Source organism: Venturia canescens, chromosome 4 (assembly GCF_019457755.1).
Source record: "Venturia canescens isolate UGA chromosome 4, ASM1945775v1, whole genome shotgun sequence".
NCBI classification, from domain to species: domain Eukaryota; kingdom Metazoa; phylum Arthropoda; class Insecta; order Hymenoptera; family Ichneumonidae; genus Venturia; species Venturia canescens.
Genome location: NC_057424.1, coordinates 17742492 through 17768502, shown reverse-complemented (window position 1 = coordinate 17768502; position 26011 = coordinate 17742492). Strand labels below are relative to the sequence as shown.

The 26011-nt window shown below is 37.9% G+C and overlaps 2 protein-coding genes across 3 annotated transcripts; one reads left to right on the top strand and one right to left on the bottom strand.

Annotated features, from left to right (window-relative positions):
* The first annotated feature begins 191 nt into the window (after window positions 1–191).
* LOC122408813 (uncharacterized) lies at window positions 192–2911 on the top strand. The gene is made up of 5 exons (XM_043415871.1): window positions 192–404; window positions 700–1015; window positions 1254–1697; window positions 1863–2019; window positions 2093–2911. The coding sequence occupies exons 1-5, from the start codon at window positions 367–369 to the stop codon at window positions 2215–2217; spliced, it is 1080 nt and encodes a 359-aa protein (XP_043271806.1). The 5' UTR covers window positions 192–366; the 3' UTR covers window positions 2218–2911.
* bchs (WD repeat and FYVE domain containing 3 bchs) lies at window positions 2783–26011 on the bottom strand. Of its 2 annotated transcripts, none has more exons than XM_043415857.1 (47): window positions 25489–26011; window positions 24470–24710; window positions 23859–24104; window positions 23578–23736; window positions 23252–23444; window positions 22966–23152; window positions 22552–22733; window positions 21962–22313; window positions 21764–21885; window positions 21289–21572; window positions 20912–21181; window positions 20542–20832; window positions 20078–20451; window positions 19633–19922; window positions 18915–19130; window positions 18609–18781; window positions 18256–18484; window positions 17951–18087; window positions 17678–17861; window positions 17225–17496; window positions 16868–17097; window positions 16623–16790; window positions 16327–16535; window positions 16018–16193; window positions 15743–15891; window positions 15434–15632; window positions 14981–15356; window positions 14659–14863; window positions 14138–14558; window positions 13829–14038; window positions 13480–13668; window positions 13074–13367; window positions 12739–12974; window positions 12399–12654; window positions 12063–12274; window positions 11815–11947; window positions 11415–11568; window positions 11089–11323; window positions 10781–11004; window positions 10418–10671; window positions 10097–10324; window positions 9786–9977; window positions 9383–9554; window positions 8867–9116; window positions 8520–8783; window positions 8015–8212; window positions 2783–7896 (listed from the first exon to the last, which is right to left on the bottom strand). In XM_043415857.1, the coding sequence occupies exons 2-47, from the start codon at window positions 24692–24694 to the stop codon at window positions 7782–7784; spliced, it is 10335 nt and encodes a 3444-aa protein (XP_043271792.1). In that variant the 5' UTR covers window positions 24695–24710; window positions 25489–26011; the 3' UTR covers window positions 2783–7781. The 2 variants fall into 2 exon arrangements, with proteins under 2 accessions (XP_043271792.1, XP_043271793.1); XM_043415858.1 differs by having other exon boundaries at window positions 14981–15338.

The window sequence follows — 26011 nt, the reverse complement described above, 5'->3', positions numbered from 1 at the left end:
CTCCAGAATTTTGGATCTTCGCTATCCCGTTTTTCAGTTGCCTCCCGCAGTTACCGCGTGGTTATCGCTTTTCCGAGCAGTTCCAAGAGTGTGGGGAAGGTAGGAGAAGTTGCCACAAGAGAACGAAACTGTTACGGTGATCCAAGGCGGTGATGGATATTGGGCTCGTGAGTTGACGGCGAGGAGAATTTGACTGCAGTAGTTGTGTAGAAGAGGCGTTGCTATCGAGAGTTTACGATTTTGAAACTTGAACTTGAACCGTTGAGAAAAGAAAAGTGAAGGCAAAGGAGTAACTTGAGATTTCATGGGCTCATTCGTGTTCTGCTCCAAAATTATAGTGTTTGCATCAATTTATACTCTTGAAAAATGGCTGGCAAAAACTTCCGAACAAGAAATTCGACTAGGTAAGTTGTATACTTCAAAAAAACTGAAATAGGTTAACTTGGAATTTCAACGACTTAAAAAACAGCCTATCGAATTTGGGCCGGAGTTGAAATTTCGAACGGTGAGAAATCAGAAGGCTGCTCAAAAGTCCGACAATCTTGCTGGGATTCGAAATATATAGATATATCGCACTAGCGAGATTGTCGGACTTTTGAGCCTTCTGATTTCTCACCGTTTGGAATTTCAACCCCGCCCCCAATAATTTTTGTTTTTTGCCTTCATGACTTGAGTTTGATCCATTCGAATTCTTTTCAGCAACCAAAATTTGCAGGATCAAATTGAGATGCTAACGTCAGAAGTCGAGAGACTTAAAGCAATAATGGAACAACATGGTTTGAATCATCTTGTATCTCCGGACTGTAGAGTACCGGATCCACAAATAGCACGAAGATTATTTGCTCGTTCATCACCTGAGGAAAACTCGGAGCCTGCAGAAAGATCTCCTGTGACACCGAGGAGAAAAGGCTGTACATGTAAAGGAAACTGTTCCAGCCGCATCTGTGGTTGTGTAAAAAAACAAGTACAATGTGGAGAGTTCTGCAGATGTGCCGATGAACTATGCCAGAATCAGGTATTTATTTTTTTTTATGTTCCATCGAATCAAATTGCTTAGAAAAAAAAAGAAAGTCACAAATAATTGTGGTCAATATTGATTTTCTCAGTACTTAATAATATTCATATGTTATTACATTCATAAAAGTTTTAGGGTACAAATTTATCATCTGTTAATTGTTTTGTTTATATTTATTATTCTTTTTAACTTCATGGGACCCAAGGTAATGGAGCATTATGTTTTTTTTATTTCAAAGGAACAGGAGAAAGAAAACAGAGGTAGCAAGAACAATCAAAAAGCTCCCGCTCTAGTTGAAGAAAAGAATAAAAAAACGAAGAAAGCGGAAAGAGGAAAATCCAAAAAACAAGGGACAAAAAATCAAACGCCAATGAATGAAAAACAAATCGAAGTCAATGAGTTATTGGAAGAGGTAGCTCATAACATACATTTAGCTGTGCAGGAAGAAATGCACATAGATCATCAAAATGGAAACAAATTGTCCGATTCAGTCAAAGATAGCGAGGCGGAGCCGGAAACACACTCGGCTGAAAACATCGAATCTATCGATGCTATAATAATAAAAACGGACCCGGAAGAAAGTGAACAAATTTCCAACAACAATCCACGTAGTGATCTCTCTAGCCCTGACCATTTGAGCCCGAGTTATTCAGTTTCGTACAATCATTTATTGCCGATAGACGTAAGTAAAATTAAAATTCAACCAATAAACAAAAAATTCCAATTTAATTAATTTCGATGAACTTGAAATAGTTTTAGAAAAAAAACGTTCATAGTGAACCGTTATTATATGAAGCCAGTTATTGTGTATGGAAAACGCCATAAAATTTTTCGTTTTTATCGGTAGGACCCGAATTTCGATCCCATGAAGCCAAGGCATAAATTGGCGCGAAGTCCAGTGACACCGCACATCGAGTCTCAAGTGTATCCGCCGCCGGATGCATCGGAAGAATCATTGGCGCCTCCTAGGGACGAGGTAGCTGAAGAACTTTCGCCACCGGATGGTAAAAGATCAAATTTTCAACATCATACTTTAGTTTTTTTTGTTATCCAAAATAAGATTATTATAATTTGCAGATTTAAACAGTATTACCATCGACTGGGACAAACACCAGAAAGAACGGGTCTACTGTACCAAATGTCACCGCGGATTTTATCCTTACCGTATTAAAAAACATGAGGCCTCTTGTAAACGAGTTTGAAAAACCAGAGAATGCTGGCTCCATTTTTCCACTATTTTTTCAAACTGTTACTCCAATTATCTCATTTTGCCAATACTATATTGTGATATTTATCACTCACCGTTGTCGACCGAATTATCGAATGTGCTCTAGAGGCTGTTGTTTTTCAAATTGATTTTTAACTCTAAAATTACGTTTGACCATATTATCCTGAAATAATTTTATTACCTTCAAGACCGACTTTCCAGACTTTATTTTGACTCGTAGATTGTGATAAAAATATTGACCACAAAAAAAAAGAAACAATCAACAATACAATGGAAAAAACAACAGTTACAGTTCATTGGATACTACGAACCAAGAGCTAGCGAACGATTTTCTTTTTACTATTCGTTGTATGTAATAATCGATAATAATCGTGTTTCGTTATTTGTATTATTTAGTCTCTATATCAATTCGTTTCTCCAATCCTTCTTTTGACATTTCAGAAAATAGAAGATTTGGGACCCTGTGATGTATTTATTATCACCATGTGAATCTTAGTTTTTATTGGGATGGGAAAAAATTATAAAAAAAAAGAAGATTCTTATAGCCCATTCACTTGAATATTATTCCAACCATGACCTAATGTACATGTTTTTGTTTTCTTTTGATGTACGAACTAACAATGTATCTACGTACAAGGTGTGAATAATAACTGAATTCCTTTCATTTACATGCAACCTTTAACTTCATTATGACATATCAACGTGTAATTCATTAGGGATCGTTTTTTATGCTTGATCACATAAACATTCTCACAGTCTTCGTCGAGTCGCACGCAGATCTAGCCAATGGATTTTTAAACTTTTATTTAATGATTTTATTTATATATTTATATATGTAATATATAATTTTTTTATAACGTAGACACGGGTTGTACTACATATTTTTCGTATTATCTCTACGTTTGCAGTTCCTAAAGTCATCTTGCCCCCGTCGCTATACGACGAAAGCCGATTTCAATGATGTTTTCACTTTTCCTTTTGGCGCTTTTCTCATTCCCGTACTACAGTATTTACAATTTGAGGTCTGACCGTTTTCGATACTCCTCGCATGGTTTTATGTTTTTATTTTAGATTCTTTTTTGCTGTTTGCATTTTACAATAAATTTTGCTTTCAACGAGACGACTGGTGCAGATAAATAAAAGTATCGATTTTTGTCTGTTGTTTTCTATTGTTCACTCAACGCCGTCGACTCACTTGGTACAGATTGGTGGTTTCATAAGCGACTCTACGTAAAATTGTTTTTTGTCTTTTATTTCCATCTCGCTAAATTGTTACGATTCTATAAACTTGTGTAGGCATTCAAGATTATTATCATATCAGTGATTGTTTTATAGACTAAAAATTATTCATTAGACTTCTTATTTTCTCTTTCCGCACATTTTCACAAACTTTTTGCCTCATTTTTTACTTCAATACTTTTGGAATATTCGGGATCGTATTAAGAAACAAACTAATGAACGAAAAATGAATGAGGGAACGAAAAGTTTGTAGCCTTTTCTCATTCAGCCACGCACAGACAGAAAAAGACGTTTTTTTTATTTTCGTTTCATTCTTTTTTCTTCGATAATCAGTTTGAAAATTAATTCCTCACTGATTTTTCTATACTTGGTTCCTTCGCTTATTTATTCCTTTTCCACTTTAGAAAAAAAAACTATGTTTAGTCTGACAACAGAATATATCACGATCTCTCTCGTTTTCATAGATATTTATTCGTATGCAATAAGAAGAAATCATATGCAGTATCTCGAGAATTATGTACAATTGAATATTAGTATTTTCAAATAATAATAATACTGATGAAATCAAATAAAAAGTATTGCAAACGGAGTAAAAATATCGTTGGTTATAGTATAAAACTGTATAAATGAATTTTGTTTCAACGAACTGGCACCAAATACGCAAATAATTTGACTAGATACTAAAGAAAATAATATAATTTTACCAGTGTGCTGTTTCAATCTTCACTTTGTGGCAGTTTGACCTTTTATTTTTATGATTTAATTCCGACTATTTTAAAACCATGAAATCAAATACTATTTATTTATGAAAAATGAGGAGTACCAAGAAAAAAAGTGTTAAATATCAACAAAACCATGAAATCATTATTTTAGGCAAAATTATGATGTTATTCCTATAAATTTGGGGAGATGAGATAAAATCGAATGAGTGTTGCAATGACTCGAAAAATTTGCCATGCCTCCACTGGATTATCCAATTTTCTTGAGTAAACATTCATTTTTCATGACACTTTCAAGAAAGCATTGATGCTGCACACGAGGATTTATTGAACGATAAAAAAATTGCTTTCTTTGTAATGCAAAGTCATTTTGTTTTTTTGTTCATATTTTCTTCAATTATAATATTGATTTTTGACTCGAGAAATGTAAATGAAATTCTCTAAGGATGAGAAGATTCTCGAGGCGCGCACCCTATTTATTCTGTACTATTCCAACGACTTTGAAAAAACTCTGCCATCACTCGTCAAATGTTATATCTATTTATAACATTATATTTTCTTTTCTTGTCTTTTATTATTTCTACATTTGACTACGCGATAATATTGTTTCGTACAGATTTTGTACAACATTTATCCAGCTTTTACACTCTCTTTTACAGAAATACTGTGATTCGGTGAGAATTCTAATAACTATATGCCAAGATAATGAAATTTCATAGAATATAATAAAATTCGTATTAAAAATACGAAGTTATTGATTCGATAAGAATTATGCCAAATTATTAATAGTTTTTAACAATTCATAAAATCATTTTCGAGTACGGAATCGAATTTGACTATTTTTTTTTAAAGTAACCATCGAATCAGGCGAATGGTCAATAATCAAACTGACTTTATCTTATCTTCATTCTGAATCGATGCTCTTGCATTTTCCTGATTGTTTAATCGTATAGATCCAATATATTTCAATTGAGACAAGCTCTGATTTAAGCAGAAAATCAAACCGTGTTCTTGATCGTCAATTTTTCAAGAGGTGTTGGAACACAAGTTTAGTAATAAACTGTGACAACGAATAATCTTCAGAGAAATAAGCAATCATAAATATTGTTGTTCTCAAAAGGCAAGAGCCCGTTGCTTGTCAAGAGTTTAAAATATACAGCATGAAACACAGCATTTTGACAACGTATTTAGACTAACAATTTTGTTTTCCGTCTTATAATACATACATACAGGCATACGCACACATATCCACACTATTTTTGTCTCTTTATTTGAACAACGAAGGAAATCTCATTGACGCATTGCATTTAGCCCAGAGATAGACACTTTTTTTCAGCAATCGTTTAGTTATTCTCCAATCATCTCCAATGTTCGTCCAATCTTGCGATTGGACGAGAAAATATCGAGTTTAAAACAAAAATGTCTAAATAATTGATCCATTATTTTGGAGAATAATTAAATGCGTCCATCTGTCCAACCCCTCCAAAACCATTCTCGTCTCTGGCCAACGTGATTGTGTAGGTTTTTTTCAATTATCTAACAATTTTTCTTCTCTACTAGAATACCGTGGTTCTACGCGGCTTTTTTGCACACTTTCGGTCATGTATTTTACGCTATAGATAATGGTATTGTCTCTATGTTTTAATAGCGCTGTAGTGTGGTACAAACATCGATAAGCTAATAAACGAGAGGGTTTAGGCCAAGATTGCGATTTATCGACGAAGAGCAACGCTTGACCCTCTACCCGTTTTAATAATAAACAACTATGCCCTTGATTTTCAGTAACCTTATGGTGAAAATAATCGATTGTAGGCTTAAATTGGAAAAAATGTAAACAATCGATTACAATAATATGGCTGGAGTGAAAAGAGAACGATCATTGAGTAAATTATTTGAGGTTTACGAGACACTGATTTGAAAAAAAAACTCGGCTGTAATCGTACTGAGAAATGGAATCGTTCGTTTCGTAAACTTTGACAATCATTACATTTTTCTTCAGGTAAAAATATAATTAAGTTTTTTCTCAAGTATTTTTTGTGCTGTTTCAGAGTAAAATTCTAAATCTCTCGGTTTTTAGTCTAAGAGGATGATTATTTTTTTGACAGAGTAAAAAAATGATCGCAGCTGTATGGTGAATTGACACTGTAAATTTCATTGCATTTCTTTGTCGATCAATCGGATTAGCGGGGGCTTGTAAAAAATTGTGATCTTGAAAAAATCCAAGCAATAAACGTGCTTTCCATAATGTTGGCACAATTCTTTTTTTGTTCTTCCAAACCGTTGTTATTCTCTCTAATTCAACCATCTTTGGTCTTCGGCTTGAGTCACATTAACTTTGCTTGAATAATTTTAGAGACCCCGTTTTTTCCAATCTCGAGGATGTACCGGTCATTCAGATCGATTCAAAAAGACGTTTGTATGTTTTGGATTCAACGACCGATACATCGTCACAGCTTGACCCACGCGATCGTACCATTGGAGTTAATAAAAATGGAACTCGTTTTCATTTCATTTGCGATAACGAACAATTGATAATTACAATTTTTATGGGCGAAAAAATGAGGTTCACAAACATTTTGTGAGCGAAGCAATTTGTTTGCGATAACAGAATATCTGAGAAAAAAAGATCTAATGAACGATGGCACACTCAAGGCCTGTTCGAAATTTCGAAAAATCTCTAGCGCTATGAATATTATCGTACAATGATATTTGGCTGGCTAGCGGAATATAATTTCTTCGTGGATAAATCTCAGTTACAGAGTAAAAAATGATCGAACAATGATTTAAAAAAAAAAATGGAAAAAACCGAATCTGGAAAGACTTTGACTTTGCAGCCCGACAAAGTTGCAAGAAAATCAAACGATAACTATAAAAAGTAAAATCAACAAAATAAATAATAGTAATATACGATTAATATACAATAAAGTAAAAACAGATCACAGATTGTATAGATAAATATAGCGGGTCTTATAAACAAAGCTGAACGATCTTACATATGACTCGCGAGGTCCCCGATTTGTTTTGTCTTCAGTTTTTGCTATTTTGTTTTTTCTTTGCACGTCGTCTAGATCATTTTATCATATCTTTTTTCTATCTTCATTTTACAACGTGATATTGACCTTCTTTGAATAATTTGACTCACGAGCTTCCTGGCATCGTAAATCTCATCTCACATAATTAGTACGTTCATGTTACAGAAGGTACTTGACCCAGTGATTGGAGGATTCCCATAATTCCAATTCGCACATGACTTTTCTGGAAAAACAGAAAAATGAAAATATGTTCGAGCGGGAAAAGACTATTCCTGCTGAATTTACTGACGAATCCTGCTGGCGCCATTGCGTTCTCCATAATTCGTATACAGATAAGTTACAGTATAATGATTTCTTTTTGTTCGGGAGGTCTGTTTTTTTCAAAGGGGCAGTTATCACTGAGAGGAGAAAAAATTTTGTAGCAAATACGCGCGTATTTCTTCCCTTTCTTATTCCCTTTCGCTTATGTTCGCAGTGGGAGTCAAGCGTCCCACCGATGAAGAACTATTATAGCGACGAGATATTCATGGAAGTTTCCTACATTCTGATTAAGTGTTACTTTCCGTCGAGCTTTGGTTTCGTAACGTCGAGTAACAACCTTGGCATACTCGCACTGGTTTCAATATACCAAGCCGAGATATCTTCGACTCGAATCTGCTACACCTGAAAGTTTGAGTTTTTTTTTATTCAACAGAAAGGGGATAATTTTGGGGATTCCTTGTTTTCTACGGAATAGTTATGAAAACTTCGATATCGTCTTGTCCTCTCGAAAACAACATACCTCCAACAAAAAACTTGTCCACAGTTACGACAATGGTGCTTCCTCTCGTAGATATTAAATCTAACGGAACACGCTACGCAAGAGTCAGCGCCCTCGTCTTTCAGCCAATGATCGGCGACCGTTCGACCTGGTTGTTCGCAAACACTCCACGAAAAGACCCGACCTCTTGTGTCACCAACGTAAACGGTTCGGTGATCACTGCAATTTTGTAAACACAAGAAATCAATCACTACCACTATTAGCACGTTTTTTCTTATTTTTCTCTCACGAATTCGCGAATCAATGAGCGATGAAAGTTGGCAGCAAAAAAGTTTTATTATTTCGTTTTTTAAAACAAACTTGTTAGGTGAATATTTTTTTGGCAACCAAACTTTTCCAATCGAATGCCGGAATATTGTATTGGAACTCAAATATTTCCATGCTTTACTTGATGAATTGAAAACTTCTAGAGTTTACTATTTTAAAAACGGTTTAGAATGACTGGTTCAAAAACAGACAATATTACCGAGAAACTGCAAGAGCCGTGATCGAAGCTGGCTCAGCATTATCCTTTCTGTCGTAAGCTGTGTGCATGGTCAATTTACTGCGAAAAACAAGTTGTCTCTGCCACTTGAAACCGTCGCGAAGGATATTTTGGGGATTTATTCTTCGAGGTTTGGTGTCAGCCTCGTTCACCATGACGAAACTGTCGGTCAAGCTCGTGTCACTTTTACTCGTCCTCAAGGCACCCTCGGAATCCACTCCAGCAGTACTGGTATTCACCGATTCACTAAGCAAAATCAAATCTCATATAAATTCTATTGAGCGGATTGAACAAAACGGAGAATTCAAATGAAAGAAAATATATTTTACGTTGTTTGCGTGCCCTCGCTGTCAGCACGACCACCTCCTTCACTTTTTCTGAACATTGGATTACCCCGACTTTTTCGCCTAAGGACAACCGTTGGTGATTGTCCATTTTTACCGGAGTTTCGATTACCAGAGCCATTGCTCGACTCTTCATTGTCCGAACATTCCTCTTTTTCCTCGTGAAGGCGAGACGCTTCTTTCGTGTTTTCAGCTTCTGAAAGACTACTCTCAGAGCCACTCTTGGCTAGCATACCTGATAACAAGAACAATTTAAGCTCAAATTTTGCCGCATAATATCCTAATAATTGATAATATTATCGAAAGAAATAAATGATAATCGAAAATCATAGAAGTTAGTAAGAACGTTAATACCTTTTGGAAATTAATGAATGGTGGAAAAGAACGAACTCTATTTTCAACACATTTTCACCTAATCTTTATCAATGCTATAAGCAACGTTCGATATGAATAGTAGACTTTGAAATAACTAGAAAAAATAAATAAAAAATGAAAAAATACCTGAGCCCTCCGCAGATATGCTCATTTGTTTAACCAATTCGTGAACTCTCTTTTTTGTGCTCTCGTGTCTGTCCTCCTCGGTACTCGACTGTTGTTTGCGTTCATTCTCAACAGGAGCTTCGTGTGTCTCTTCTTCTTCCGCGGGTACTTGGACGTAGTCCATCGACCACATCTGAAAAATTATTTTAGTTTTATAGATAAAATATATTTTTTTATTTGATCAGTTAAATAAAGCTTTCCTATTTCGATGGTTTTTCTTCGAAAAAACTTCAACAGCTTATCGTTTGTGGCTGGAAACTTTGTCTCTCTAAAATTTTATGAAAAGAACTTAAAAAATGTCAGGGTTTATTTTTATTTTCTGCTTGAAAAAGTTCGAACGACTTTCTAGGCATGGATAACTTACGCGTACGACACCGTCAGTCGAGCCGGTCATGACAACGTTCTGGGAATCCCATTCGTGAGTTTGACTGAATGCTACACAAAGAATTTGTTGCATTCTATCAGCTCGGCCAACGCAAGTGTTAACACTTGCCAATTCTTCACCGTTAATGCTCCAAACGTGTAACCAAGTTGCGGCACACGTTGCAATATCGCCCTTAAGAAAATAAAAAGAAATCATTTTATCAAATAATCGAGAGTATGCTGTTTGGAAATTCATATAATCCGCTTACCGAGTTGGTCTGCCAAAAAAATAAATGACAATAAGGGACTAACCGTTAAATCATTTATAGCAACTGCAGCTACAGGTCCTGCATGTCCGCGTAATTGACGCACGAACAAGCATCTTGATAAATCCCAAATAATTGCTGTACCATCCCGTGAACCTGACACAATCACGTTGTACGCAGGACTCGACGACAAACACGTTACAGCGTCGATATGGCCGTAAAGTGATTGCTTTATTGACAACTGTCGTTTAGCGTACTCCCAAACAGTCACGACCTGTAAATACAGCATTGTAATTTTTTTCGTCCGTTGATAGAACATTTAATTTGACGTTCAGGGCTGGAACCTGAGCGTAAAAGTGTTGCTTACAGAGCTTGTGCCAGCCGTTACAATGAGTTTTGACGAGGGACAAACGCACGCGACGATCTCTCCGCTGCTCTGCATCATAGCTTCGCAAACGAAAATCGCCTTGTCGCTATCGTAATTTCCTATTCTTAGTGAGTGATCGGCAAAGCCCCAAGCGACGTATTTATTGAAAGAAGGGGGTATGAGAGTTTTGTTTTGTTCAACCGCAAGTACGGCTTTGTCCACGTGGAGTATTTGCCCGACGGGCCCTTTCAATTCTGCACAAGAAAATATACAGTCAAGGAATCAAGTAAGTTTTTCGATAAAAATTATTATTCTAATTATAACGAATTGGTCGAGTCGATCTAAAAAGGTAATACAAATTACCCTTTATTGGCTGAAGTGATGGTTTCAAATTGTCCAAGTTGTGAAAGAAAAGTCTATCGGAAGTTGTGATACTGAGGCCTGGAGTTATCGGGCCTGGATCGATAACGCTTGTCCTTTGAGTCATTTTCTTCGAGGGATGAGGCTTCTTGAACAATTGCTTTGGTATCTGGCCGAAATTATTTATAAATCCGATCGTCGCGTTTTTCTTTAGAGGATCATCGATACTGGAAATTAAACGGGTGAAAAAATGAGTTGGAGAATCGTCTCCGACTACTGTTGAATCAAATTATCCTCTGTTTTTAGCTTACTTGTAAATATCGACGTTTCCCTCGTAAAATAAGTGATGAAAAACGTTGACCGCGTCAACAGCCGCTGGTCCGTTTTGTTTGCATCCGAATATGAGGTCAATCCAATGATGCAAATGTTGAGAAACGTAGTCGCACTCCAAAGCGAGTCTGTGAGCGCGTATAAATTCACGAGGATCCTGTTTTGCCCAAGGTGGAAGAACTATGTCACCAAGCTGAACGCCACTCTGTTTCGAACCTGTGAAAATTTCAAGAAAAACACAATATCCCCGAAAATTTAATTTGATCCCTTGTGAAACGGTTTTGTCGAAGTAAAGAGCAACATTTACCGAGGTCGAAATGATTCGAATTTACAAGGAACTCGGGCAGATAAAAGAATTCTGGAATGAGCTCTTTGACGTCAGCCATGTTGTGTTTCGATGCTGAAAGCCAAGCTTCTTTTACGCTGTTGAACATGCGATCGGCCAAATCGAAATGTCCGCCCTGAAATAACATGACAAAATAGAATTTTGAATTTTATTTGTAATTCACTTGGATTGCCTCCATTAAGGTATTCTTTTAACAACTAGCCATGATCTTCTAACTAGTGAATTTTCATAAAATTACTGATCCTAGCACGAAAAAAGTGCTTTTCGATTAAATAATGATTGGGTTTAATTGAAAAGATAAAACAGTTGCTGTAAGCATGTTATCTGAGAAGAATTTTTCGTCCACGGATTGGAAACTAACTTGTAATCTAAGAAAATGTTGAGTAAATGGTTCCATGCGGACCAAATAAGAGCAGACAATCATGGCCGATGAATAATGCGTTCCATAATGATAAGGTGGTGTTTCACCGTGTGGATCATCCCATTCCTTGTACCTAAAAATTTTCATGAAAAATAAGCAAATCACAAATAGTTGAATATATTTTATAGATAAAATAATTTTTGATAAATTCACGAAAAGATCCGTTGTTGAATGAGAGAAAAGTTTACCTCTTTTTAAACTGAAGCAGTCTCTCTGGACTCTGAGCTCCCATGGGTTTACTGAAGTCGCGGAATGTCGCAGGATCGTTCAAGTCGAGCTCTTCACTGTCGTAATCAGCCAATATCCAAGGAAATATCGGATACTGCATAAGATCATTGTAACTCCGCCCAGCCAGAGTGTTGAGATGCATCAAATATTGGAAATTGGATATTTCGCCTCTCTTAAATAGGTGAATAATCGTGTGAAATTTCATAAAAAAACCAAGAAAATTTTAATGAAAAGAAAGTACGGAAATTCGGTATTTCTTTCGATTTTTTTTTAAATAATGAACTGAAAATACGAACCACCCATCGCTGAGTCACAGAAGTTTCCCCGATCAGATTTGACAGGAGGCCGGTGGCTTGTTCCACGTTCGCCGTTCGTTTTTGACCGGCAACAGATTGATGCGCGCTATCAGCAATCGCCGTCGCGAACGTCATGAATCTCTGATAAACCTTGTTTCGTACTTTTTGTTGAAAAGCAAGCAAATAATTGCGACCGTCTCCGCTGAAGACTTCGAGTGCCATCGGTTGCAGAAGATATCTTCGTTTATGTACTTCCCTGCAATGATAAAGGACACCCAACGTCGTAAAACGATACCACTCAATCGACGTCATTATAGTTAAAGTGTTGCCACTTCGTTACCTAATGTCTTCATAATTGAATTTAGAACATTGTCTCATGGCTCTCGAACGTCTGGGCGATCCTGGTGATGGTAAAATAGGCTCGTAAGCTTCGGGCAAACTCTCAATATCTCTAATTTCGCGTGACTTCAGACGAGTAAAACCGTCTATGACGTAGAAGTGCTCTTTGCCAAATAACAAGAGTCCCTCAGTCGTATCGAGTCCTTGAATTCTCGCGCATCTAAACATGTGGCTTATCTGTAACAAAATAATGAAATCAATTGCTGGACGAAACTGAAGCGGAGCTGCAAATTTTCCTTTTAAAAGTTAAATCGTATGTATGAATTTTTATTTTACTTTTTCGTGCTCTTCCAACAATCTGAGGAGAGTTTGATTATCCGGAACAGCCTGATTATTTTCTTCCTCTTGTTCGTTATCCTCGGATGGTTCATCGGGCTCGCTCGCGTGACGTTCCAATGTACATGGTACCATTGGAGGTTCGCTGTCAGTTGACGTTTCGTTTACATTCAACGGAGTATCGTCGATCACGGGATCGCGTTCACGCTCAAACATACCCGAACAATTGCCGAGTTGCTTCAGATAATATTCTTTACTGTCCATGCTCGTGGCTACTTTGTACTTTAATTGTTTCTGTAAGATTTTCATCAAAGATTGATGAATGAATCCACCAAGTGAAAATATTGCATTTGAAAGCAACCACAAAAACCTAATTGAAAATGAATGACACATTTGTGAATCTTACATTATCCGGATGATCAAGTTCAGGCCTGTAAGGATAGTGAATGTAGAACAAGTCGTTCTTCATCATTTTCTTGCGCATTCGACAAGGCCCTTCCGTCATGTCCAGCATCCATTTGTCCAGTTTCGTAGGCGTAGGAGGACCCCATAATCCGCGTTCACGGGTTAATTCCGTTTCGGTTTGGAGCCATTCCTGCGAATAAAATGAATAATGAAAGTAATGTGATCAGCTCGAAAAAAAATTGACAAGTTACGAACAAGAAAGCGAAAAATATTTTTTAAATCTCTCCGGGTACTAACACTTTCGTGAAAGTTGGTCAAATTCTTTCGAGCTCTAAGGCACTTTCTTTTACCTGATAAACGTAACGTTGAGTATGCTGATAGGTCTGTTGCTGCTGCAATCTCCGAGCAGCTGCTAATTCACGAACAAGAGCAACGTGTTGCTCAGTGCCTTGAGCAACGGTGCTGTGATGGAGTCGCAGCCTCACGCGAACGGATTCCTCTTTACGAACTTTTGTGCGGCTCGCAAGCCTCGTTAAACCCCCAGTTACTTTTTGTATTTTCTGTAGAATAAAATGTACCGGAATGAAAAATTCAATAAAAGTAAAAACCAAAATAAAAATGCTGTGAGAAAAAGCCCGAGGCCCATTTTTTCAATTTACCGATTGTATCTGATTGTGCAGTTCCCAAGGAACTCTGTAAGAGGCTTTTCGTTCAAGCACAACATAATTGAGCCAAAGTTTCGTTGCAGCTTCGTGAACTTGTTCGCGAACGACGGTAAGGTCAGGAGCTCGTTCGTTCCCTATTGGCGCTGGAAGACTAATTTTGAAAACTTCCTCAATAGCAGGCTTTTTACGAACATAGAGCTCTTCCCAAACCCTCGTTGCCGCACCAGCCATCAATTTGTGGCCCTGATGCGACGTCAAACGATCGTCGCTCGCTTCCACTTGTGGATTAACGTGCCATGTCGTTTTCATGTTCGAATCCAGCATTACTTTTATATCGGCAGTCAATTGGAGGAGGCAGTAAGTCAGGCAGCTAATGAACTCGAGTTCATGGTTACCAGGGCCGAAAACAAGTAGTCTGAAAAATGTTGTTTTTTTGTCGAATATACGATAACTTTGTTCGCTCTAAATTTTTTCGATTTTTTCTGCAAGTAAAGAAGACAAAAAAAATCACAAACCTGTGAGTCGTGAGTTTGTGCAGCGCATCCAATACGGCGGTTTGATCAGTAATGGAATCTGTCGATCGCGACAGTAAAAATAGAATGGTACGATTTAAACAATGATGAAGTCCTTCGATGCTGACTGCACCTGGACGACGTTTCGCTTGACAAATAAGCTTTACGATGAAATCGAAAACCTCGTGAGGGTCTTTGGTGAGAGCGCCTAAAACATAATCCGTCACAAAATTTCAATGAACGAACCAAATAATCCATTTCCTATTTTAGACTCAATATATTTGCGGCAGTAGAATGAAACTTAAATGATTTATGGTCAAATTACCTTGCCATAGTTTGTCAACTATTCGTGCAGTAACATAGCAGACGTTGTTGGGAATATTATTGGCTGAGCCGCCTGGAACGACAGGCAAAGCTGCTTGTTCGCCAATGAGAACATCTGCAGCCAAGAGATGTTCCATCAGAATAGACAAAACTTCGGTTTGATATCGCGTTTGCTGAGAAGTTGAGGCGTGTTCGGGCCAAGCGTCCAAAACGAGATCAATCGCCGGCGGAGATTTTGCAGTAACCGGCAGCGATAGAGAATCCACAACAATCACGCGTAGGAAATCCATTACAAATTTCCTTGCCGGATGATTCGTCAGACCAATGTCCTTCGAAGGCGATCGCACTAATACAGGTTCCTGAAATATTTTTGCATTCTTTTATTGAATAGATTTCATGGTTTTTCATTCATTTATTTGTTGAAGATATATCTGTTTCCATTATCATTTTGTACCTCATCTGCGGGTGTACTCGCTCCGCTGCTGTCTTGACTACCGCTCGCAGGCTTTGGGAAAAGACTTCCGGCAAGCGCACCCAAAACTTCCGCGGACATAAATACTTGCATGAAATCTGTGAAATTATGATACAGGAAGAAAAGAAATTGGATTATCGTGACTGGATAATTGTTTAACCAATCTGCGAGAGCGTCCGGGCTGAAATCAAACAAATCATCGAATTAATAATTGTATTTCATGAACGTACATCATGCAAACCGGTTCGTCGAATATGCAATCTGACAAAGTTTTCATTTTTTCCTGCTTACTTATTCGCATGAGTATTCAGCATAGTTCGAACCATCGCCAAAAGTGTCACAACCGCGTCCGGACAGAGATTTATTTTACCCGCAAAGGAAGAAGGTAAATGATTCGCCGGAACACCGAACATAAAGTTCCACACGTTGTCGAGATCCAACTGAAATAACATGTGCTAATGGTTACATAATTCCATAGATTGAACTGCAGTTTCTGGTAGTTTTTTAAAATTTCAACTAAAGAATTTCCCATAGAGAGGAATTATATTTTTCACGATTATTCTTACTTTGGAATCTGCGGGCAATAATTTTATGGGTTGGCCCATCATTAAAGCTATAAACAAAAAGTAAAGCTCCGGGACAAGGTCAACGTGTTGGGGCAGTAACCAGCCGAGATGTTGAAATCCTGGTACATGGAATTCCGGGGTTTTGAGGTCCCCACCAGGTATTTGTTGATGACAGCCTATGAAAATTTACATTTGTAATGTTTGGATTAGTTAGAATTTTTATTTATTTTCCAGAATATTTAATAGAACTATTGATCGAAATGATATTCAATGATGTGAAATGAAAATGACTAATTTTAATTAATTTACCAAGTGCCATGGCCATTTTGTTATGATCGGTGTGACGCAGCCAGCCACCATTGCTGGTACCTTCCTTGAACTTTTGCAAAATTGGTTGAACGGAACACACAGCGACGAGTATCCTCAATCCCCATACGACAGTCGTACTGTGCAAGCCAGGTTGCAAGAAAAGAAGGACCCAATCGAGTCCGAGTATTTTCGCCAGTTCGTCGCACATGCTGCACGAGTTCAAATAGAATTTAATTAAATGAATAAACATATAAGAGAGTTATATCCTCTCATGGAGTAGAACGCAAATCGTTTACCTGGCATTTACTTTCGAGCCATTAAAAAGCAAGGAATGCAAAAGTTGCAAGCATCGATTTCGTAGAAGAATACTCTCGCCCTCGCCCTCCTTAACACCTTCGCTTTCGCGTAGAACCAAATGCTTTTCGGAGCTAAGCGGCAAGGTCGCCACGATGAATTGTCCAAACCTATTGCAAATCAATTAATAGAATTTTCAACGGGATTTGAAAAATTACACAACAAATGATAATCAAAGATAGCTTACCATAAAAGATCAGCTTGTCGAGGCTGTCCCAAAAGAATGTTCAACAACGCTAGCAGAACTTGCCTCGTTGAGTTTTGTTTTACGTCGCCCAATATGTGCAACAATTTATGAACCAATTGCAAGTCTCTCATGAGTCGCAAATTCGTCCGCTTTTCGCTGCACTCAGCGATAAGCTCGTACAAATGTTCGAGCAACGAGCGCAAAAGTTCTCCGGGTGCTTCGTGCCAAACCTGGGGTGAAAAATATAGACGTGAAACATCGTTAGGTACGGGAAAATTAGGTATTCCATGAAGCATCAAAAAACCAATTATTTAACAACTAAGCAGAGTTCAAAAATATTTTTCGTGTATGGCGGACCTGCAAATCGCAGAGGAGATCTTGAAACGCGGTGACGTTCGGTATTGCGCTTGTCTCTCGCCCGCTATCGACGGTTCCAACAAGACTGAATGTCAGATGAAGTATGTGACTGTTCAGGAGTGGGCATTTCCGGCGCAGCAACATCGCTAATGTTTGATATCCACGTCGACGATCCATTTCTAATTGCGCAGCTTGATTCGATCTCACAACGCAAACAAGAGCTTTTACAGCAGCGTACAAAGACTCGACGTCTTGAGCCATTGCGATTAAGCCTATTAGGAAGAGAACACAAAGGAAAGTAAAGTATTTATTTTCCTCATTATTAGTATGAGGAATCAAGTTTCTTTCATTTCGATTCTTTACTTTTCTTTAAAATTTTTGTTTGGGATTTCCGCAAATTTTCATTCCCTGATTATACAATAATAGAGGAATGACTAATTTTATTCGTTTTACCGAGCAGCACGGAGCATCCACCGACGTTGTCAATCATTGTGGCGACAGGGCGAGGTCCGAAGACACGAACTCCGAGATAACCGACGACTACACCTCCCAAAGCTCTTGCTGGTCCACTCAAATGTCCAGCAGAATTATGTAGCACTCTGATGGGCGTTGCGTTCTCATGCGACGACATACCGAGCTATCAAAATGATTTTCCCAGAATTATATTGCTTCGAAAGAATACTTTAAACCGAAAATTCCATTGACGACCAACAATTCTCGATGTACCTGTTTCGCTATTGATCTGTTGTCAGCCCGGCTGTAAACCTTGCGTATTTTTGCGAGTGTCAGCTGCGACATTGCTTTGGCATTCAAACCGAAAACTACTTTCTCCTCGGACAAAAGGGCGGATAAAGGTTCCGGGCCTGTTCGGGAATTAATCAAACAGAATATTACAATTTGGATCCGCTCTCAATAAAATTTATAAAATTTTTTTTTCCATATTCTTGCGTTGCTCCCAAAGATTTTATATTAGAAATAACCAAAACATTACATTTCAATTATTTTCTCATTCACTGTGTTTCCGGACTCACCAATATATTGCGGCGCTTGCAGACTGCCCATATAGTGCGGTCCGAGCTTGAAAAGACAAGATATGTTCTGAGAATTGAAAACTTCTTCGACGAGATGACACGGTCCTTGCTTCCAAGTAAGCCTCGAATAACGTCTCCAGCAAGGCGGAGTACCGACGTATCCATACACTGGCGAAGCTACTGTTAAATTCGTAGCTGCTCCACCGGGGGTTTGAGTAATGTAATGTAACTGGAGAAAGAGAAATGCGATACAAGCATTAAAATCATTGCTTTTTTGTGGATGTGAAAACTAATTCACAAGCAGAAATTCATTAATTTATCCTGAAGTAATAATGAAATAAAAATAGAAATACCTTCTGACTTTGGATATGTTGACCGTCCAAATAAAGGGAGAAACTTGAATTTTTGAGGACCGCTCGATTCAGTACAATTGCTATATGATGCCATTGTCCCTCGTGAAGAAGGTCCGGACACCAAACTCTCGCGCCACTCTCGCCAGTTCCTTCGGGCTCCCACTCGCCAATGTCTGCAATTGATTTTCATTGTTATTCATTTCGAAAAAGGATAAAGCCATTTTGTCGACATAAATGATCTACGATATAAACACGTTGAAACATTCAGCGACGTAAAATTCTCATTACTCGATTTAATCAACTGACTCTGTGGCAATGGAGTTTCCTGCGTCGAGACGATTATCGCTTTGTCACGTGCGCTCAATACGGCAGCAAAACAAATGAGATCCCGAGACGATGGAGGACTTCGAACCAGGGTCAATAATCGCACGCAATGAGGATCCGTTCTCGGATCGCTAAATTTGTCTACGCAAATCCATGTGCTATATGTCAGGCCCGTTTGTGGCGGGAAAAGTCTGTCACCTGTAAATCAAAAAAATATTTGATCATGTCACATTTATTTACCACACAATTGATGCCTGGATGATCTTCATGCTCAAGTTCTAGCTTCAAAAAAAAAATATATCAGTTCGTTTTTCCGGAACAAAAGCTCGCAAAGTTTCTTCTTTTATTTCCACACCTCTCTCGAGAGCAAATTTAAATAAATAAAATTTTCCGAAAATTGTGAAGCCATGGAAATTACAAAAGTTCAAGGTTTCCCGACTGGAGATTGATCGATAAGCTTTATCCATTTACAATATTAAAAAACGTAACAAAATCTCAGTTTATCTGAGAATGTTCTATAATCCAGAAGATTTTTCGTGGATCTTTTTTCAAATAACGTTTTGCGAGATACTAGAAACCCATAGGAGTTTAGGCGTTACTTTGACTTGAAAAGTACCCAAAAAAATTGTCAAAATGTCAGAAATAAACAAGAAAAGAATCTCTAAAATTAATATTCGATTCAACAACGTGAAATATTTACCGGATCCTATTCCACCGAGAACGCTATTGTCAGCAGCAACAACAGTCGGTGGTGTTGTGCTCTGAGGTGCAACGCTGGGCAAGTAAAGACAAGCGAAGCCCTCGGCGCTCATATCCAATTCGACAAAAGGTGGCAAGGTGCAAGAACCGTGAGCTCGAAAATCTTTAGGCGTTGTCATCGAGACGAGGGTTTTTATGCGGGTTAGTGGCACAGGACCCCCTCGCGGTTTGTTGGCTTCGATATCATCCAGTGAAATGCAACAAAGAGGATCACCGAGTCGCAAAAATTCTCTACGGAAAATTAAAAGGAGGGAAAACACATTGAAACGTCAGAAATTAGCGTGAAAAGTTCTTTCAATCGGCTTACTGGACCGCTGAACGACGAAAACAAAATGAAATTAAAGTCGAACAATGAATTTAGACATTTTTTGATTCCTTACGCTTACCTCAAATCCCTTGGTTCCAAAGACTGAGCAGCAAGTCGTTCGATTATGTATTGAAGAGGTTGGTGAAGCGGATGAGTCTCATCCTGAAGAGCAATTCTGCCAACCGCTAACAGTTCACCAGCCATACCCGCGTCACACATGACCTGTTGGTTTCTCTCTGACCGTACCAAGCTCTTGATAACTTCGGCTACGTAAATCTGCAACGCCAAAGCTACTTCCGGGTTCTTCTGATAGTTTATCGATGGCAAAAGGTGCAGCATTCCAACTACGATCCCTGGATGAACGATTACCGGCTCGGGTGTCGGGGGATTCAAATTTAATGAATTTACTGACGAACGTTTACCACTGCCTGGTGAATCGAGCGATTTTTGTTGCTACAATCAATATAAATTATTGATTAATCTCAGCTTTTCATTTACATGTATACCTCGTATAATCTCGTGGCAAATTAGCTGGACTTTTACCTCAACACTTGTTTGTTTATGACAAGGAGATCGCATCCCAACGGCTGCCAAATTGGGTTTGTCGAAGGCATCGAGAGCAACGTCATAGAGCAAACGTAACAAAAGACAAGTGTAACATAGAGTTGGTGGAATATCGCTGGGGAAAACAGGATCGAGGACACTTCCGGTAAAGAGTCCGAGGAGAGATGTATTATAATTCAGCGAAGGCAAAACATGCGATTCCAGAAGTTTAGTGTTGCTTGAAAAACAGCCGAGAAGACGCAAAGTATCGCAAAGACTGGATTGACATATCTGTAACACAAAAATGATCGCTAATAAAATCCTCACGGGGTAGTATTTAAAAATACCGGAAATTGACGGTTGTAATTACCTCGAGATGAAAGAATTTCGCGTTGGCAGGCTCGAATCTCATTGCTGTGCTTATCGTATGAAAAACAACGTGCAAGAGCGTCAATAATTGGGCCTCGTCTTGGGGACTGCGTTGGACAACGTCGTTGCATGGCTCGTTCATATTTTTTGGCGGATGGGGTCCCAATTGAGCTTCGAGCGATACCAAAACCGACATAACGTACACGAACCCACCGACTTTTCGAAAAACCGTGCGCGTACGATGCGATTCTCTCAGGCAGGCGAGCAGCGACTTTTTTCGAACAGAATAAAAAATTAGTTTGACTTCTTTCAATTTTTGACCTATCAATGTTTTCATTTGTATGATAAATTTTTCATGAAAATTCGAACGACTAATACCTTAAGGATGTGCGTTTTAAGAAGCAGAGCATTCGACGGAGCCGAATGCATCACGCCCAACAAAGTCGCCATATCATCATCGCCACCGGCGCTCAAAATGAGCTCGCGAACAATTCCAAGTGCTGGGAATCTACAGTCCATGTAAGGTACCAAATTGTGAGCGCATCGAGCGCCACCGCATTCTCTGAAGACTTTCGCGTTCTGAACATTACCAGCCAATAAAGTCGTCAAGGCCTCCATCACTAGGCCTCCGAGACGTTCTTGTTCCGGACACATTTTGTACTCTATATTCCAAAAGTATACAATAAAAATCGATTTATAATAATTGTGTAATCGCAACATATTTCTACTTTTTTCGTAACACGAAAATAAGTGTTTGGAATGGAACGTTTTGTTATTGCATTTTTAAATTGAAAGTCCCTAAAAGGATCGTCACCAGGAAAATTTCGATTTAAAAAAACGAAATGAGACTCACCCAATCCTTGATCGATCGCAGCTTGTTTATCTTTCAACAAAGTGGCATAGCGATGAAGACACGTTACGAAAACTTCCAACATACCGACCTCTCGGTATACATCCTTGAATATAATATTGTGCCTGAAAATTAATTTTTTCGTTAATGTTAGAAGCGTTAAAAATCAATAAATTTGGTTTTTTCATTCATGATTTTTACCTGAGTATATTAAGCAGTGTTTCCATACACATGATGCTGCAATTGACCGAATTGTTCGATTTGAGTAATATCGAGAGAGATATAAGTTCTTTGCAAGGCACAAAGTTTAACTGGAAAACAATGAATTCCAGGAGTTGGAAGAACTTTTCTTGTATCTCCGGATTTTTCAGGTGTATTTTCTCTGCGAATTGTGACAGTGTATTTTCGCCCTCAAGGATAAAATAATTGGCATTGTCGCTGTGATACACGCTGGATATTGCGTCAAGAATCGTGCAACATAGCAACGGTGAATTCGACTTGACGAATACCGATTGCAATACTGTAAAAGCCTGGATATTGCGAACGCTACCACCTGAAATTCGAAAAAACCACATAAACATGAGTGGAAGAAAAGGGATGAATCGAAGATGGGTCAGTTGTATAAAACTTTCTTCATATTCCTTTTTAACGAATATCTCATTATTTGAAGTCTGAATAAAACTATTACTCATTCTAAATTTGTTTCTGTTTAGTCTGAAGATCTACAGGGAGTTTATTTCGAAATATGATAGAATCGAAAGATTGTCGAAATTTGTTACTTATATCTATACCTCTGTTGCTTGGCTGAGGTAGCGAGAAACCAAGCATTTGAAACAAGGAACCCATACTCGCTTGTGTCGGTTTCAATTCGATGTGCCCGCACATTGTTAACGAAGCGAGCATCAATACCAAATTTCTGATAGCATCCTGTGCCTCTCCTCTCTCATCCTGCTCCAGTTTTGAAGGTGCATGTCTAAAATTTTAATATTTGTTATTTATGAATTATTTTGTTGATTTTAAACGATAATTCGTATTTAAAAAAATTTTTTTGAGTTTCGCGCCAATAAAGAAGACGAGAACAAAATCACAAGGATCCTGGATCCTGAAAAATTATATTGTTCGACAGAAATGAATTTTTCGGAGCTCGAACAATAAAATAAGCCTCAAGTATTTTAAGATTTTGATTCGCAAATCAACACACTCACTTTAACAAAAATTCCGAGAGGAAAGTGTATCCCTGACATACACGAAAATCGTCCAATAGGGTTTGTGACACTTCGCTAGAGTCCTTGAGAAAGCAAAATACAGTTACGAACATTTCAACGACTTCTAAGGGCGCTAATCCTGGAACTCGTTGCATATTATCGATGCAAAGAGCAATGCAGCCTTTGTCTGGAACAGTAAACAAATGGAAAAATATAGAAATTGCACAATCGAGTTTTCTATTTCACGTTCTGGTTCCAAAAAAATTTTAGGAGGTAAAAGAACCACCGTGGATGTACGAAACGACATTCGTCGTGAGTCCATGTCGAGAAAGAGTCATGAGAACTTCAGCTGCGCTCTTCCGCCACATTACGTTATACTGAGGACACCAGCTTGTTATGGCCGAGAATAACAATGTTAAATCGTCCTTTCGTGCAAGTTCGTCGGCAGGATATGGATGACTACACAGTCGCACGAGCACCTGAAAAAAAAAAATCGTTTCTTTCACTGTTCTTGTCTATGAGGAACGACAGAATGGAATTTTTTTGGAAAAATACTGGATAGTCGAAAAACCATGAAAATGAACATATTTTTGCTGAAACTACACATCATACCTGCACGAATATCTTCTGCAACAATATCCGACGTTCCCTGGGTGTAAATTCGCTATTTACATCCGTTTCGTCGGCCTCACTTTCACTCATTTCAGGCAAATCGAAAAACAGATAGAGACACTTTACCAAAGTCGATGGTACCGATGCACTTGTCATTGCCTACAAATTATTTTTTCAAGTTAATATTTAACTGAAGTTTATTTAAACTTGAATTACCAGAGAAAAATTAATATTTACGTAAACTCAACAATTAGAGTAACAGAAGTACTAGAATAATTCACCTGTATCAGGGTAGTATCACCAGCAGCCAGAAGGTTGAGTGCCGACAACAACATCCATCCATTGCTTGACTCTTCACTGTTCTCAATTTCCAAAAACTTCACTATGGCACAGCTGGCTGTTTCTGTGCTCTGATTACTTGCTCTTCTTCGAATTTCTGTAACCATTAACTTCGAAACTTGTTGCGCAAATGCTAGGATGTCCCAGAACTTTTCATTCATGTCCCCTGAAGGACTTGTTCCAAATACCTGAAAGTTAGAAATATATCCAGATTTCATTGCAATGAGGATTATATTCACTGATGGGACTAGAAGTTAAAGTGAAACAGTTTAATTCAATAGAAAAAATATGAGAATATAAATAATCGTAAAGAATGGTGTTTCTATCAATTTGATTTGTCAGTAGTTTTTCATATGCTGAAAATCAATATTCCCAAACAAGTTTACATCACTTGCATAAATTTTATACAGCAGATTCAATTTTTTTTTATCATCTTTTAATGTCTAAGATTTTGTATTTATCCATTATTTTTATCATTTTGTTCTTATTTATTGTGCTTAAGAATATTTCCAACAAAATATCATAATTGAATTGTATATACAATAATATTTACCTTACAGAAAAGAGGCAACATGTTATAGAGTTTATCATCCCTTTCTGTCTCAGAAAGTTCATGCGGAGGGTGAGTGTATTCGGAAAAAAGTTTCTTCAAGTGCATGAGACCGAGTGCCGTATGCTGTGGATTTGCTCCTCCAGCACCATCGTCTATGCTTCCTGCTGTACTGGAGCCCATACCCCCCACTGCATTCCCCATGCGCAATTTCCGCATTATGTTCATGCTTTGGCTGTTTGTTCTGCAATAGCAACATGTCATATTTACAATTAGAAAACATTTATTGTTCACATCAAAATTCAAATAGCAACATAGCAGTTACTTTTAAATTTACTTATTCATTTGTATATTAGAACATTTAAAAGAGTAACTCATACGATTATATGTATGAGGTAATTTCATGGATTGCCAAATAAGATAAAATAGTTCTAATAACCGGCTAATTGTTTGAAAAGTTTTTTTGCACTAGTAGATAGAATATTATTGAAAAAACTATTATCAATAGAGAGGGTTAACAACATGGGAATGTACTTTTAATGAATAGCTTATTGAATCATCCAAAATGTTTGGCTATTCAGTTATTCATAGTACATGTTAATTTACGAATCACGTGTTGAAAACTCATTTTTTTATTAAATTTAAGCTACTGATGATGTTTTTCAGCAGGACTATAAGAAATATAAATTATCATCTTAATTATTTATAAATAAATAAAAGTCACACAATTGCCCAACATTGATGTTGCCCATACTGTTCCGATTAAACGATCGTAACAATTGACAAGTCAGTAGTATAAAAAAGTGAAAATTGGAGTGTGATTGGCTTGACGTTTGTATATATAAAGATAAAGTTCATTGATTCTCAAGGTGTAAAAATATATACGGTCGCGATGCGAGAATTCAACACTCTGATGTGTTGCTCGCGCAAAAGCGAATCAATCTGCGTCGTATTCAGCAAATTTTCGATCGAAAATAAATGAAAAAAGAAAGATATATCGATAAAGAAAAATGTCTGACAACCTTAGATCCGTTTCAGATCTTGACAAGGATGTTTTTTATCGCGATGCCAAGCTCGCCAGTATGATCGAACGTGCGATTGAAGATCATTATCCTAGCACAAAATAAAAATGGATATCTCAACGATGGGTGACGTTCCGAGATAGTAGTAGAGAACGAGAGAGAAGGAGGTGGAGAGCGACAGAGCGTGTTATTTACGTCGCGATCTCCGGCGGTCTCCTGTCAAACGCGGAACTGTCATTCGTGAAAAAAAAATCACTTCGGAGAAACCGCCCACGAATCAAATAGTCTTTCTAGCAGACCACGCACACCGATTTATTGTTGCTATGAGTTTTATATCGCGGATAAAACAGAGAAAGAGCGAAAAACACGGGGATATGATAGCTATGCAATAAAATGCTGATTACAAGAAACTTGACAGTTTATTGCACGCTCAAATCCTTGACGATGGTTTGCGGAAAACCGGATAATCTACTACATTTTTTATTCCTCTTTCGTTTTCTTTTTCTCGCATGAACAACTCTAC

What these genes read in the sequence shown, in the direction of transcription:
- LOC122408813 (XM_043415871.1), top strand. Translation starts at nt 367, where the DNA reads ATGGCTGGCAAAAACTTCCGAACAAGAAATTCGACTAG. An exon ending in CGAACAAGAAATTCGACTAG is followed by an intron (nt 405 to 699) that starts GTAAGTTGTATA and finishes AATTCTTTTCAG; the next exon opens with CAACCAAAATTTGCAGGATC. An exon ending in ATCATTTATTGCCGATAGAC is followed by an intron (nt 1,698 to 1,862) that starts GTAAGTAAAATT and finishes TTTTATCGGTAG; the next exon opens with GACCCGAATTTCGATCCCAT.
- bchs (XM_043415857.1), bottom strand. Translation starts at nt 24,694, where the DNA reads ATGAACATAATGCGGAAATTGCGCATGGGGAATGCAGTGGGGGGTATG. An exon ending in TGCAGAAGATATTCGTGCAG is followed by an intron (nt 23,445 to 23,577) that starts GTATGATGTGTA and finishes TTTTTTTTTCAG; the next exon opens with GTGCTCGTGCGACTGTGTAG. An exon ending in TTCGAATCATTTCGACCTCG is followed by an intron (nt 11,324 to 11,414) that starts GTAAATGTTGCT and finishes AAATTTTCACAG; the next exon opens with GTTCGAAACAGAGTGGCGTT.